Source organism: Gekko japonicus, unplaced genomic scaffold (genome assembly GCF_001447785.1).
Source record: "Gekko japonicus isolate JY-2015 unplaced genomic scaffold, Gekko_japonicus_V1.1 scaffold745, whole genome shotgun sequence".
Classification (NCBI taxonomy): domain Eukaryota; kingdom Metazoa; phylum Chordata; class Lepidosauria; order Squamata; family Gekkonidae; genus Gekko; species Gekko japonicus.
This window is the reverse complement of record NW_015164690.1, coordinates 139,821-155,370: the sequence shown is the minus strand read 5'-3', so window position 1 is coordinate 155,370 and position 15,550 is coordinate 139,821. Positions and strand designations below refer to the sequence as shown.

At 47.6% G+C, this 15,550-nt stretch overlaps 1 protein-coding gene across 1 annotated transcript in view; it reads left to right on the top strand.

Moving 5' to 3' along the window:
- Positions 1–6,804, top strand: part of LOC107108856 (guanylate-binding protein 1-like) — a 25,891-nt gene extending 19,087 nt beyond the window's left edge. Inside the window, exons 16-20 of the mRNA XM_015409380.1 lie at positions 876–941; positions 1,923–2,135; positions 2,288–2,390; positions 2,796–2,989; positions 6,355–6,804. Coding sequence (XP_015264866.1) covers positions 876–941; positions 1,923–2,135; positions 2,288–2,390; positions 2,796–2,989; positions 6,355–6,480 — 702 coding nt within the window. The 3' untranslated portion in view covers positions 6,481–6,804. The remainder of the gene's footprint in view (positions 1–875; positions 942–1,922; positions 2,136–2,287; positions 2,391–2,795; positions 2,990–6,354) is intronic.
- The last annotated feature ends 8,746 nt before the right edge of the window (positions 6,805–15,550 follow it).

The following is a 15,550-nucleotide window of genomic DNA, read 5'->3' as shown; positions in this document are numbered from 1 at the left end:
AAGCAGGTCCCTATTGGCTTGGCCCACCCACTCATCTGTCCCAGCTTTCTGTGGGATTAGCTTCCTCCCCCACTCACAGGAAGCAAAGAGAAGGCATGGCTTCTAGTCAGGCATGGCTTTTATTATGGCCAGTCCGGCCTGCCAAAGCTGCGGTGACTCAAGTGGTTAAGACGCTGAACTGCAGGCTGTGGAAGGTCGGTAGTTCAGCAGTTCGAGACCCGAGTGTGCCGCATGACGGAGTGAGCTCCCGTCTCTACTTCCAGCTCCTGCCAACCTAGCAGTTCGAAAGCAAGAAACTGCAAGTAGATAAATAGGTACCACTTCGGTGGGAAGGTCACAGCGTTCCGTGCGCCTTGGTGTTTAGTCATGCCGGCCACATGACCACGGAAACATCTTCAGACAGCGCTGGCTCTTCGGCTTTGAAACGGAGATGAGCACCACAACCCTAGAGTCGGACTCGACTGGCTTTCGAGCAAGGGAAACTTTAGCTTTACTGGCCTGCCTGTTCTGGTTCCTTCCCTCATTGGAGGGTTTGCCCTGCCCAGCTGAGTTGGCCTAGCATCCCATGGCCCCTACTCTCAGATGGCCTCCCTGCCATTTTTAGGCAGAGCCCTGTCAAGCCTGGAGATGTGCCGAACTGTTTTTCCTGCCTGGATTTTGTTTGTCCACTCCCCTGGCCCTCTGTCAGAGCAACCCAGCACAGGGAAGAGCCCTTGTGGCCAGTGGCTGTGGTTGGGGATGCCAGCATTGCCCGTTCTCTGTCCTGGAGTTCTGTGAAGTTCGGGCTACGGGGCTGCCCCTGAACATTCAGTTAACCTTTTTCATGCTGACACACGTGATACACGTGTAACAAAACCCCTGTGATTCTGGTGCAGATTCTCTGGATCATGCACAGCACATACCAGCACATTGCGCTTTTGTGCCCCATGCGTGCGGAGAGTGTACGTTTTAAAAAAAAGAAACACCCAATCCCACCCAGAAGCTATAAAAGTTTGTTTCTATTCATGTCCAAATTAAGAGGAATGGTTTAGAGAGAGAGAGACTGGAGAAAACAGGTACTTTCCCCAACAATTTTACCCAAGTTCAGGATCTGATTGACAAGTGTGGCAGCAGAGACCACCACAGTGGGCTCTTCCGCATTCTCATTTTCGATGTGTGTGTGTCCCTGTTGCCTTATTTTTTTCTTTTCTGCACATTATGCTCCCTCTAGTGGTTGATTTGATATTGCATCACTGTATGTCTGGCATATCTCCCTGCAGATTTAAACTGCAGGGCTTCTTGTCGGACATACAACAATGTAATATCGAATCGACCACTAGAGGGAGTAAAATAGATACAGAAAAGAGGGGGGGAACAAAGCACTTGGGACACACAGGTGAGGAAACTGAGAATGCAGAAGAGTCTGGTGCATAGGACAGGTAGACCAGCCATTAATTGAGTGGGTCATACTGGTAGGTTGCTGATGGCTCTGGCAGAGGTCTCCTTGTTCTTCTAGGCTGCCCCATTAATTCTCACACTGGAAAGGGTTTTTTAGGGGATAGGGCATGTGTATTATGTCTCAGAATGGCCGACCAAGGAAACTGGTTGCTGAACAGGCTCCTTGAGTAGGCCTTTGCTGTTATTTTCCCCAGGGTGGGAATAACAGAACCAGCTAATGCAGTTCAGACCTGCATCTCTAACTCAGTTTCCTGAGTCAGGCTTCACTTCTGGGTTCTATTCCAGAAACGTGTCTTATTAAAAAACCCACTAACTTTCCTGATGGATGTACCTTGTGATACCCTCTGTTTGAAGGATATGAGCAGGAGAATTTAACCTAACAGTAGAAATCCATGTGAGGAAGAGAAAGGCACGGTGCTGGATGTAGTATCCTTCCTTCATCAGAGAGCGTCTACTATGTGTTTTTTCTTCCCTTCCACCCCTAGAACCAGATCCAAACCAAGCTCGAGGAAATCTGCAGCCATAATGAGCAGGCGTCCTTGGATCGCTGCCAGGCCGTGCTCTTGGAGCTGTTCCAGGATCTGGAGGAGAAGATCTGTAACGGACGCTACGCAGTACCAGGTGGCTACCAATGTTTTCTGGAGGACCAGAGGAAAACAGTGGAGAGGTATCACCAGACACCTCAGAAAGGACTAATGGTGAGTAGGCCTGGATTCCTGTTGTTCACCACTGCTTGGGTGAACCGCACAGCTGAATCTGAGAATGTGCACTCATTTACAGAGCCTCCCTTGCGTGGAAGAGAATTGCAAACTCAAACAAACCATCTCGCTCTCTCCCTGTTTCACTCAAGGCTTCGATAGCCCTGCAGGACTTCCTGAAATCCAAGGAGACAGCAGCCCAGTCCATTCTGCAGGCTGACCGGAATCTCACAGACCGGCAGAAGGAGATTGAAGGTTCGTAGGGCTTCCAGTGCCTTGAAAACCTGTTTCTTTGACAGGCGGTTGTGTTTGTCTAGTCTCTGATACCCCAGGAGGTCGTAGCTCTGCAGCCCAACTCTGTACATGTTTGCGGGGAAGTCCCACTGAATCTGAATGTGAAGGGTGAGGTCTTCTTTTTCTTCCTCCTCTTCCCACAGAGAGTGATTGAAATGCCTCATAGGGTTTTCAAGGCAAGAGGCGTTCTGAGGTGGTTTGACATTGCCTTCCTCTTCATAGCAACCCCTGAGGGGTCTCCCATCTAAATACTGACCAGGGCCGACCCTGCTTAGCTTCCAAGATCTGACAACATCAGGCTAGCCTGGACCACCCAGGTGAGGGTGGATATACAGTTCCCATTTTGTTTTGGTTTCCCCCCTGCAGCGGAAAAGGCCCGGGCTGCGGCCTCTCAGCGGGAAGCTGAGCTACAGCGACAGCTGAGAGAACAGACCCAGAGGATGGCTGAAGAAAACGAACGGAGTTTCAGGGCGCACAAAGCACAGCTCGAGGCCAAGATGGAGGAGGACCATAGGAGGCAGCAGAGGGAACATGAGAGGGTGCTGAACCACAAGCTCCAGGTAACAGTCATCCCTTGCCTCTGAATGTATGCTGCTCTGTCCGGAGGACCCGGATCAGGAAACGTGGCTCATGAATAAGTGGCTTTTGTGTCTTGCGAAGCTTCTTTATACTGAGTCTGGCTGTTGGTCTGTCTAGCTCCACATCTGTTACCCTGGCTGGTAGCAGCTCTTCAGGGTTCCAGACGGGCAATAGTCTTGCTCACCCAGGAGCTCCTTGAGATCTGTAAAGAGAAATGTCAGGGATCCTGTAAAGGACTTACTGTATAGACCGCAAAAAGAAGAAACTGTGAGGTAACTGCACTAGATAATATTTCAATAATAATGCGCTAGATAATATTTCAATAATAATCACAAAATTGTACAAAAATGTGTGCAGAAAATTATACAAATATACAAGACAAGCACAGTTACCTCACAGTTTCTTTCTTCTTTTTGCGGTCTGTTCTGTGACTGTGACCATCATTTTTTGAGCCACATTCCATTGTTAGGACTTACTGTATGCCATGGACACACCCAGGGGTCATTTCGTAGAAAAAGAGGTGCAGGAGCTCATTAGCATAACTCATTAGCATAACTTATTTGCATATGGAAGTGTGTCAGAAGGCAACACTCACCACTCAGGCTCCGCTGGACTCTTTTGGATTGCTAGCTATTTGGAGGGGGGGGGGGACATGCAGATCTGTCCTCGCAGAGGGAGCGCTTGTACCTGAATAAAACTTGGTCTTAGATGTGCCACTGGACTGTTTTGGATTTATAGCTATGGGGGAAATGCATAGATCTGTGAAGAAAGAAAGAGAGAGAGAGAAAGAGGCTTCTTGCTCCTCATGACCTGGGGCTGCTGGGAGCAGGGGTGGGGCTTGTTGCATTTGCCCGCCCCCTGGGCTCTTTACTGCTGGAGCTCCGCTCCTGTGCACTCCTGCAGGAAATGACCCCTAGACACACCCTTCCCTGGACTAGAATGTTCAGAACCTGTTTGCATCAGGATTTTTTCTCCCAGTTACAAAATGTGGATAAAAAATTGTACAAGTTTTATCATTGGCTTCAGTCAGTCAGTCAGTCAGTCAGTCAGCTGCAAGTAGCCAGATTGAGCTCATGTTTGTTTGAAATGTTTATTAAGGTATGCAGATGAAAAATGGTGGGATAACGAGTGTCGCAGACAGCGGCTAGCAAGGTTCTTTTAAGGGCTGCCACCACTCTGGTATGGGTCTCTTCAGGAGGGTCCAAAGCATCCACCCTACCCCTTTATACAGTACTTTTCCAGTAGGTTTCCCTTTATACGTGACCAAATGAGGTGTGAGGACCAGTGCTCCCTCTAAGCTGTGGAGTCTTGTGAGCAAAAATTCTACTTTGTGAGCTGCTGGCATTAAAGTTGTGAGTGAGCAATGTGGCTGCTGCATAAATTAGTTTGCTCTGGAGCCATCCTTCCTGAGCTAAGACAAGAATGTGTGAGCCGGAGGCTAAGAAACTGAGCTGGCTCACACTAACACAGCTTAGAGGGAACACGGGCTGAGGACCCAGGCAGAGTAACTAGTTTAATTAAAGAGATGGCTGTAGTTTAAAACATGTAGGAAAAATGAGCACAGTAAAAGTAGGTAAATCAGTAAAATAATAAATCCTAATGCATCTGACTGTATGGTCCTAGCCTTCCCTAGGTACCTGGTCTTAGACTGACTCACCCTCTTTGGATGAAGGAACCCTCTTTCTGCCTCACCAGCCTGGCTCCCTGAGAGAGAGAACACCCTCCAACTTTGGGCCAGGCCTTTTATTCCTTCTTCCCAGGCCCCACCCTCTGCTCCCCTGCTGGTGTAGTTTTCCCTCCAAAATTCCCTGTTACCCAATCACAGGGTCCAGAGGGTGACCTGGGAAATGTAGGTGTGGTGTATTCGAAAAGGCTTACTTGAATCGCCGCATTAGCTCTCCATGTTAAGCTCGAGCCAGAGGAAGGCTCCTCCGAGCCAACTTGCTATTGGTCACTCCACAACAGCGACCAATCATAACTGTACCAATTCCCTGCGAGGGAAGGACTTTCATTGGACGTTATCTGCGCAACCTCATTGGTTGTTTATTGTAAATAGGCGTGGCTATGTTAGCCCGGGAATGTTTAAAAGGAGCCTAGCTCCCAATGTTAAGTTGTTCTGGTTATGACTTCTTTCAAGTGCTTGTTCGTACCTACAATAAAGCTGATCACTTTTGTTGAACTCACTCTCCGGATCTTTGTTAGCGGCGATCTAACAGTAGGCCCTGATAGCTACTCCAATGCAGGCTTCCCTGGAGCCACTAGGTCTCCCTGGAGCCTGTAGGCCGTACTGCTATAGGCCCAGGATCATGACAAGGGGCAACACAGCAGAGAAATGGAAAACCTCTAAAAGAAGGAAAGAGAGCCAGTTTGCGGAGTGGTTAGAGCTGATGGTGCCCATCAACACCTTTCCTGGGGCCCAGCAAGTGGCCAGGTGGGGCTTTTGCCGAGCAAGGTTTGCTGTGGGCCATTGGAGATTTGATTGGCTATGTGGTGTTTAAAAAAATAAAATAAAAATACTGCTTTGAAAGTGGCTGCCACCCAGCACAAGGATATTCACTGTGTGACTACAGATAAGATGTGGCGGCCATTTTGTGGGGTGGCTCTGTCTCCTGTGGTGGCCATTTTGTGGCTGTGCCCATCGCACTGTGTCAGAACGCCAAAGGTGCCTGCAGACTCAAAAAAGCTGGGGACCCCCCCGGGTTAGAGTATTGGACTCAGGACAGCCAGGTAGGAATCCCTGCTTGCCCTAGGCTTGCCAAGTCCCCCCGGGGGGCGGGGGAGCCCCGCCCTAGAGGCCCGTTTCCCTCGGATGGTCATGGCCCCGCCCCCAGTGTGCCCGGCGTACCCGCGTCACTTCCGGTTGACATGGATGCGGCGCACGCGCTCCAGCCACCAGCCAGGAGTCCCCCGCTGCGGCTCGTTTCTGACTTGGCAACCCTAGCTTGCCCGTGTCACTCCCAGGGTGACCTTGGGCCAGTCACTGTCTCTCAGCCTAGCCTGCCTATCTCACAGGGTTGTTGTGAGGATAAAATTAAGAACGTAATCTGCCCTCTTGTGTGTTGGGGGGGGGGAAATACAACGTAACGGACTCTGTCCTTAGCCCAGATTCAGTTTTTGAAGTTCATTTTCTGACACGGAGCCAGAGGAGTTAGCCGCGTTAGTCTGTTGCTGTATGATAGTAAAAAGCCGAAGTGGCACCTTTAAGACTAACAAACTTCATTGTAGCAGAAGCTTTTTGAGAAACACAGCTCTCTTCGTCAGATGCATGGGAGGGTATGAAGAAACTGGCCAGAGATATATAGGTGGCAATCAGCACTGACTTTGTTCTGCTTCCTCCCGTCCACAGGAGCAGAGCCGGCTGTTGCAAGAAGGATACCAGCGGGAAGTGGGAAGACTTCAGTCTGAGATTGCAAATCTGAATAACCGGATCAGTAATTCAGGAAGGAGTAAGAGAAAATGTGTTATCTCTTGAGAACGGTGTCTCTCCAGGACCCAGAGGACTCTTCTCCTGGCATTGAGGTTGTGGATGGAGCGTGGATGGGACAGAAGAAAGGCAGGACGGGAGATCTCCTTTGGACTGCATTCCCGGATTTCATCAGTGTTTTATCATTATTCTGAGTGTTTGTGTGACAAAAAAGCTGCATAATCAGCTTTCGAAATAAATAAGTTAAAAATATTGCTTTTAAGAAAACCAATATAGTATTTAGGAAATCTTTGCCTTGTGTGAGCATCTGCTGAGAACAGAAAAATAATTCACAAGTGCGCCTGCAGAAGGAACCACTGAAGTTCTTGCTAGCAATAATATGAGCCAGTGTGGTGTAGTGGTTAAGAGTGTTGGACTAGGACCTGGGAGACCCAGGTTTGAATCCGTACTTGCCCCCATGGAAGCTCGCTGGGTGACCTTGGGTCAGTCATGCTCTCTCAGCCTAGACCCTGGGAACCCACAGGGTCTGGCGTTGGACTCCTTGACACCAGGTATATAATGTCTACTGGGTCACTGTTGTCTACATGCTTATTCACTTTCTCAAAGAACTCCAAAAGGTTGGTGAGGCAGGACTTCCCTTTGCGGAAACCATGCTGGTTTTCCCTCAGCAGGCATTGTCCCTCTATGGGCCTAACAACTCTATATTTGATTGCAGTTTCTACTGATTTGCCTGGAACAGATGTTAGGCTGACTGGACTGTAATTTCTTGGTTCCTCTCTGGATCCTCTTTTTAAAAACTGGTGTAATATTTGCTGCTCTCCAGTCTTCTTGTACAGTTGCTGGATTTAGTGATAGGGTACATATACGGGTTAGTAGATCAACTCTCATATTTGAGTTCCCTAGGACTTATTAGTTTTTAATTTCCCCAGTAGGTCTAGAACTTCATCTCTGGTCACCTCAGTTTGGCTCAGTTCTTGAGACTCCTTTCCTGGAAATAGTGGTGGCGGCATGGGTACATGCCCCCATACTTTCCACAGTGGACACAGAAGTAAAAAAGTCATAGAGCTTTCCTGCCATCTCCCCGTCTTTGTTTAGCGATCCCTTTATTCCTTTGTCAACCAAAGGCTCAAGTGCTTCTCTGGCTGTTTTCCTGCTCTGGAGGTGTTTTTAAAAATGTTTATTGTTTATCTTGATGCTTTTAGCAACCCACTCCACAAAATGTCTAATAATTGACTTACATTTAATTTGCCACAGCCTTTTGTCCCTCCAGTTCAAGTCAATGGGGCAGACCTTCCACTTTTTAAAAGAGGCCTCTTTTTATAGCTTCCTTGGCCTGCATTGTTAACTGCGCAGGTGTTCTTTTACACTCGGCAGTGCCTTTTGTAACCTGGGGGATGCATTCTGTCTGGTTTCCAAACATCCTCTAGGGATCTGACTTGTGTTTCCCCTTCGGCTTCCTTTTTACTATTCCCCTCATTTTTATAAAGTTCCTTCTTTTGAAATCACATGTCACAGTTATGGACTTTAGGGGTAACTTTCCTTTAAAAAAAGTTTTATTAATTTTCAGCATAGAAAAGAAAAAAACATTGACAACAGAAAACATACAAAAAGAGAACAACATAAAGCAAAAAAACAAAAGAACAAAGATGGAGCATATACTCATTATAAGTACTTAAATTATACATGTGTAGAATCATTCTTTTATGCACCTAATCCATCTTAACCGTTTTAGTGTAAAGAGCATCTGGTTTTCTAAAGTTCTCTGGAATAATATTTAATAAAAACAATTCTGGTACAAATAGTATAGTCATTTCTAGCATTTTTTGCAATATCTCACGTATCCATATCCAAATCTTTTTTGCTGTCTTACAATACCCAATATTCCCTCTAAGCTGTGGAGTCTTGTGAGCAAAAATTCTACTTTGTTAGCTACTGGCATGAAAGTAGTGAGCGAGCCATTTGGCTTCTGCATAAATTAGTTTGCTCTGGAACCCTCCTTGCTGAGCTAAGACAAAAAGGTGTGAGCCGGAGGCTAAAAAACTGTGAGCTAGCTCACACCAACTCAGCTTAGAGGGAACACTGAATACCACCACATATGAAAAAGGAGCCAGTACTTTGTTTACATTTCCAACATACTTTTGACATATTTGGATACCATTTTGCTAACTTTTCTGTAGTTATATGCCATCTACAAAACATTTTATATATTTTTTCTTTGTATGATATAACTTTTGTAGATTTTACATTTGTTTTCCACACCTTCATCCATTGGTCTTTGTTTTTCATTTGTTTTCCACACCTTCTTTCCTCCTCCCTCTTTAGGGGTAACTTTCCATTGATCTGAATGCTGGATTTAATCGCACTGTGGTCATTGCGCAACAACCTGTATATCTCTCACCAGTTTTGAGATCTGCTCAGAACCAAGTCCTGAGCTCGCTTTACCCGCCCTGAGCCCGCTTGCTGGGGACGGCGGGATATAAATCGAAAGAGAGAAAGAAGATGATTGGATTTATACCCCGTCCTTCACTACCCAAAGGAGTCTCAGAGCGGCTTACAAACTCCTTTCCCTTCCCCTCCCCACGACAGACACCCTGTGAGGTAGGTGGGGCTGAGAGAGAGCTCTCCCAAAAACTGCCCTTGAGAGAATAGCTCTGAAAGAACTTGTGACTGACCCAAGGTCATCCAGCAGGTGCAAGTGGAGGAGTGGGGAATCAAATCCAGTTCTCCCAGATTAGAGTCCACGCACTTAACCACTACACCAAACTGGCTCTCACACCAAAGGAAAAAAAAGACCAAGATACTACCCCTTTGGTTGGCTCTGTGCCAAGCTGTTCCAGCGCACAGTCCTTTATGATGTCTAGGAACCTCATTTCAACAGCATGACTCCAGCACATGTTTACCCAGGGTGTAGCTGATGATGTCTCCCAGTATCGTAACAGTATCTATCATAACGGTATCTGCTTTAGTCACCTCCCTTATTTACTTTTTCACCAACCTCATCTCCAAAAGCCAGAGAGAAAGGCCTTGTGAGGAAGGTTGGGGGTGTCTCTGTTCCCCTTTCGCTGTTCCGCAGAGATGAGCACTCACTAACCACACCTCCTTTGACGTAGCTTTAAGGGCACAAATGGTTTCCAAGGCTGCTGGTCCAGCAGCCCTCTTCCTCTGGCTCCGCCTTAACAGGAGTTATTGAATATGTGCCCTTCCACACAGGGGATGCCAAGAAATAAGGGCAAAACATCTGAAGCTGACTGAGTGGGATGGAAACACAGGGTGGATGCCTTTCCTTTCAAGAGAAACAGTTAAAAAGAAGCTCTCTTTTTGCTGTTGTTATGAGGCCAGGGTGAATGTTCGTTGCTGGAAAGTGAAAGAGAAAGCAGAACGTTCCTTGCCAGACAAACATTTCTCGGAAATCAGGAGAGCCTCCCTCCCTCCCTCCCTCCCTGGGCAGGGCTGGCCCCTTTTTCTTATGAACTTCATTCCCCTTTTGCCCATTTAGCTCGTGGCAGATCTGTGGGGGATATGTACGGAATGTAGGCCCTCTGTTTTCAGATTCACGTCCTCAAGGAGAAGGAAACTGGGCAACACATTGCAGTCATCCAAGGTAAGGTCCATGGTGGGTGATCTTACCCTGCAGCTGGAGTCAAGTTTATCATAAGGGGGATGGTTGCCAGGCTCCAGGCGTTATATCAAAAAAGAGAGCTCACGGGAGGAGATTGTATAAATACAAAGACACTCCGTGAATGAATTACGAACAAAAGCAGAAAAATTATATTGTATGAAACAATTCAAACAATTTGAAATCTTTGTTAAGGAACCCGTGTGTGTGTGTGTATTTTTAAGAGCTTGGCTCAAAAAGTACTTGATATAAAGTAGGAACACAACTAAAGTCCACAATTCCTTAGTACAAAAAACTTCAGGACTACAATAGTTCCACGTCGTATATTTGAATTGTTTCATACAATTTTTCTGCTTTGGTTCGTAATTCATTCACGGAGTGTCTTTATGTTTATACAGTCTCCAGGTGGTGGCTGGAGATCTCCTAGGACTACAGTTTATTTATTTATTTATGCTTTCGACTTGTATCCCGCTCGAACCCCGAGGGGTCTCTGAGCGGCTTACACAATTTCATTTATCCCTATCTATGGCCACATCGTCAGGGGTGGGGACTGCCCTACTGGCACCCAATGGTGGGACTCGCTGTTCTTCGGCTCGGCTTCAGCTCGGTCCGGCTTCGGCTCGGCTCTTCTTCTTCCGGTGGTCTTCGGAGTCAGCTGTTGTTTCCGGCGGGCCCATCTGGCGCATGGTTCGCATCAGCCCGGCTCCGGCTATGTCCTTTTGGCTCCGCCGCGCCTGCGCTTCTACGTTCCTGCGCCTTCTGGCTCCGCCTCCGCCGTCATCTGATCCACCGCTGGTGTTACGCCTCCTTGCCGTCACTGCTCGCCACTTCACTCATCGCCGTGAAGTCAAGTCATTTCGGGGAGATCACCAGTTGATCTCCAGGTGATCTAGATCAGTTTCCCTGGAGAAAATGGCTGCTTTGGAGGGCAGATTCTGTGCCATTATACCCCACTGAGGGCCCTCCTCTCCCCAAACCCCACCCTCCTCAGGCTCCACCTCCCAAACTTCCAGGTATTTCCCAACTTGGGGCTGGGCAACCTTTCTGGCAGAAACAGTAACAGTAGTCAAGATGTGTAGTTGTGTTAGTCTGTCTGTAGCAGTAGAAAAGAGCAAGAGTCCAGTAGCACCTTAAAGACTAACAAAATATGTGGCAGGGGAGGAGCTTTCACGAGTCACTGCTCACTTCTTTGGATATACTTCAGTATGGCTTTCCAGATTAACTGGATATTGGGCTCGTAAAAGGCTCATGTTATCATATTCCGCATTGTTCTGTAAAAGCCAGATCATCGTGTTGTGTTGGTGCTGAATACTGTTTTCATTATGTTTGACTTAAAAACAACAACAACAACAACAACTTTATCCAGTTCAGAAGAAAAAACCCTCTTTCTAAAAAAGGGTCGTTGTGGATGAGTGAAAGAGCTGGCAAGTAAAGCAGAAAATGTTTCCTGTTTTGTACGGAACATTCCAGCCATTTCTAACAATGGATGCTTTTCCATGTGGAGATCCCCCCCCCCCCAATATGGGAGCATCAAGATCATATTTGATTTGGCATGACTTGTCTGGGTCCCATATATATATTTCCCCTTTAAGCTGGATCAAAAATAAGCCTTTGACCTGGTTTATGGGAAAAACTAAAAACAAACCAGATTCTATGCTGAGGGCACCAGTTTCCAGGTGGTGGGTGGAGAATATCTCCCAGAATTACAGCTGGTCTCCAGCTTACAGAGATCAATTTCCCTGGAGAAAAAGGCTGCTTTGGAAGGTGGACTCTATGGCATAGGGTTGCCAGGTCCTTCCTGGCAGCTGACAGGAAGGGGGACTTTTCCAGGCCATGTCACTGGCATTGTACAGGAAGTGACACCATCACTCTGTGCCACCACTGTAGGGCTCAGATATTTGGGCAAAAACTATACTAAAAACAGCTTCTGCCGCAGAGTTTTTGCCCATGCACCTGAGCCTCACCTGGATATCGCTGGCGTGATGTCACTTCCTGTGCAATGCCAGCAACGTGGGCTGGCCCTTCCTCTTTTTCCTGGTGAGTCTCCCCGCTGGCCAGCTGATCAGCGGCTGGGAAACAGGGCTTGGCGGTGGGGGACCCCTGCCTCCAGGGGCAGGAGCAACCCTCCTATGGCATTATACCCCACTGAGGTCCCTACTCTCCGCAAACCCCACCCTCCACAGATCCCCCATCCCCCGAATCTCCAGGGATTCCCCAGCCCAGAGCTAGCAACCCTATGCTAATGCAGACCTTTCGCAAACCTTCATTAATTTCTGAAGGCCACTGAGGGAGACGTTTTTTTGTTCAGACATCAGACTAGAGTTCTTCATTGATTTCAGAGGCAGACAGAAGCACATAACCTGACTGGAAAAGGAGGAGGCCTCCTGTGGAGATTACGAATCTTCTCCTAGGCCAACTGGCCTGCCTTCTGAGATGGGCGTTGACTAGAATTGTGTCACTTTGGGGTGTTTTTGATTGCCACTTCTTGATATCTCCGTGCTTGTTTTTCGGCTGCTCCAGCTGCAGTCTTCTTGAAGTCGCATCTATGCTGGTTCTACTTAGTCCTTTTTGAACGCATTGAGAACCAGTGTGGTGTAGGGAGCTGAAGTGTCAGACTAGGATCCGGGAGACCCAGGTTCGAATTCCCACTCTGCCACGGAAGATCCCTGGGTGACGTCGGGCCAGTCACACATTCGCAGCCTAACCTACCTCACAGGGTTCTTGTGAGGGTAGGAGAACCATGTAAGCTGCTTTGGGTCCCCAGTGGGGAGAAAGGCAGGATATAAATAAATTATAGATATATATTTTTTTAATGGATCCTTTAGTGGTGTTGCTACAGTGACTGAGAGGAAAGTATTGCTGTAGAACGTCTATGAACAAAACTCCGCCCATCAGCCCCTGCAGCAAGATGATGGAGAAGTCTGTGTTCAGTCGAAGGGATCCAAATAAGTAGAACTATGTTCAGGAGCTGCGGTGGCCCAAGTGGTTAAGACGCTGAACTGCAGGCTGTGGAAGGTCGGTAGTTCAGCCGTTCGAGACCCGAGTGTGCCGCATGACGGAGTGAGCTCCCGTCTCCAGTTCCAGCTCCTGCCAACCTAGCAGTTCAAAAGCAAGACATTGCAAGTAGATAAATAGGTACCACTTCAGTGGGAAGGGAACAGCGTTCCGTGCACCTTGGTGTTTAGTCATGCCGGCCACATGACCACGGAAACATCTTCGGACAGCGCTGGCTCTTCGGCTTTGAAACGGAGATGAGCACCGCAACTGTAGAGTCGGACTCGACTGGCTTTCGAGCAAGGGAACCTTTACCTTTACTATGTTCAGTAGAAAAAAAGTATTAAGTCTTTATTCAGTCGTCCATGGTCAAGGAACGTATCTGTGGCCCATTCTGCATCTAGCATTCGCTCTGTTGTCGTACCAAACCCACACTGGAGAAAAAGATGTGGCTCAAAACCACATTCAAACACCCCGGGCCAATGCCGTACTGACTGCAGAGTCACCCCTAAATAGCCATAAAATGGCCATAAATCTATGCAGACGGCTACCATAAAACCAACAATCAATCAAAGTGAAAGTGTCATGCAGCGTAGAGGGAATTTCTGTTTCAACGTGGATTTGGCAAAAGAGTGGAGCGAATGTTCGATGCAAAATGGGCCTCTGCCTACAAAAGAACAAAGTTTGAGTCCAGTGGCACTTCTAAGACCAACAAGTTTAATTCTGGGTATAAACTTTCATGTGCGTGCACACTTCTTCAGATATCATACCACAGAGCTTTAAAAAAATAAAATAAAATCAGAAACTGACGTATCGTCAGTTCGGTTCTCTGAATTTCCAGATTTCATTCAAACGGAAAAGTTTGACTGTGGCAGAAGCTTTTCTGGATTAGAGCCCGTTTCGTCTGCACCGGAGCCTTGCAAGGAAGCACCACTTGGCAATTCTGCCCAAAGCTGATAAGGGGCTGGAAAACTGATCCAGTTGCCAGAGCCTCCAGCCAGACTGTTGGCCATTTTATAATCGCTTGATGTGACCCCATCTTGATCAAATGTGTAGGTCAAGGAGTCGTTAGGGTTGCCACACACACCCCCGGCCCCTGGTGGAGGATGGGAGGAGGGAGAGTGGTCAGATCCAGGTTGGAAATTGCTGGAGGTTTGGGGGGGGGTAGAGCCTGGGGGAGGACAGGGACCTCAGTGGGGCGCAAGGCCATAGAGTCCACCCCCCCTCTTCAAGCATCCATTTCCTCCAGGGGAACTGATCTCTGTAGCCTGAGCTGTAAGTCCAGGGGATCCCCAGGCCCCACCTGGAGGCTGGCATCCCTATTGTTCAGTGACGTAAATGAAGCATGCAGGGAACGCTAAATGCTGAAGTTAATCTTCACCCTGGGGTTATATTTCCACCAGTCTTTTTGCTGCTGTGAATTAAAAGGATTAATTTGGTCCTTTCAAAAAGTTTGTTTTGGATGTGACCCCACACATATTCCAGGCCCAGGGCAATTGCCGCCCCCCCCCCCCCCCCCGTTTCTGCTCCTTCAGTCATGGGTGTTTGCCACAGGAAACGACAACAATGATTAATTTTTGTTAAAGTATATACGGTGGCAGACATAGTTCCCTCTAAGCTGAGTTGGTGTGAGCCAGCTCACAGATTTTTAGCCTCCAGCTCACACATTTTTGTCTTAGCTCAGGAAGGATGGGGCTCCAAAGCAAACTCATTTATGCAGCAGCCAAATCGCTCGCTCACAACTTTAATGCCAGTAGCTCACAAAGTAGAATTTTTGCTCACAAGACTACACAGCTTAGAGGGAACATTGGTGGCAGATACGTATTATTTCCAGAAACTGTGGTTCGGAATATTACATGAACGTGAAAATACCCAGTTTTTTTTACCTGCCTCTTTTCCCCTTCCTAATCAGCTCCCATCAAAGATCTTCTGGGTCGCCTGCAATGGCCTCCAGAATCCATATGCCTGCTCCCATGTGCCTGATTGAGAACAAGGGAAAAAATCTTACCGTCTGTCCGGAAGCTCTACAGGTGCTCTCTAAAATAAACCAGCCAGTAGCGGTCGTCGCTATAGCAGGACTTTATCGGACGGGAAAGTCCTATCTCATGAACAGACTGGCTGGGGAAAACAAAGGTGAGAGAAAGCTGCAGAATTAAGCAAAACTTGGAGGGGTGGGTGGGCAGAGAATTTTTTTTAAAGTCATAAAAAAATGACAAACATCATATGAGAACTACATTAAAAGGAGGACAGATAGCCAGGGGAAGAAGCCAAAAGAAGAAGCTGACCACAAGAACCATCTGAAACAAACAGAGATGGGGCTAAATAGATTGCCCACGGTAAGGATTACGATGCTCTGGGTCAGGGGTCCCCAACGTGGCGACCGTGGGCACAATGTCACCCGCTAACATCTTTCCGGGTGCCCGCCAAGTGTTTATATTACATGAACGTGAAAATACCCAGTTTTTTTTACCTGCCTCTTTTCCCCTTCCTAATCAGCTCCCATCAAAG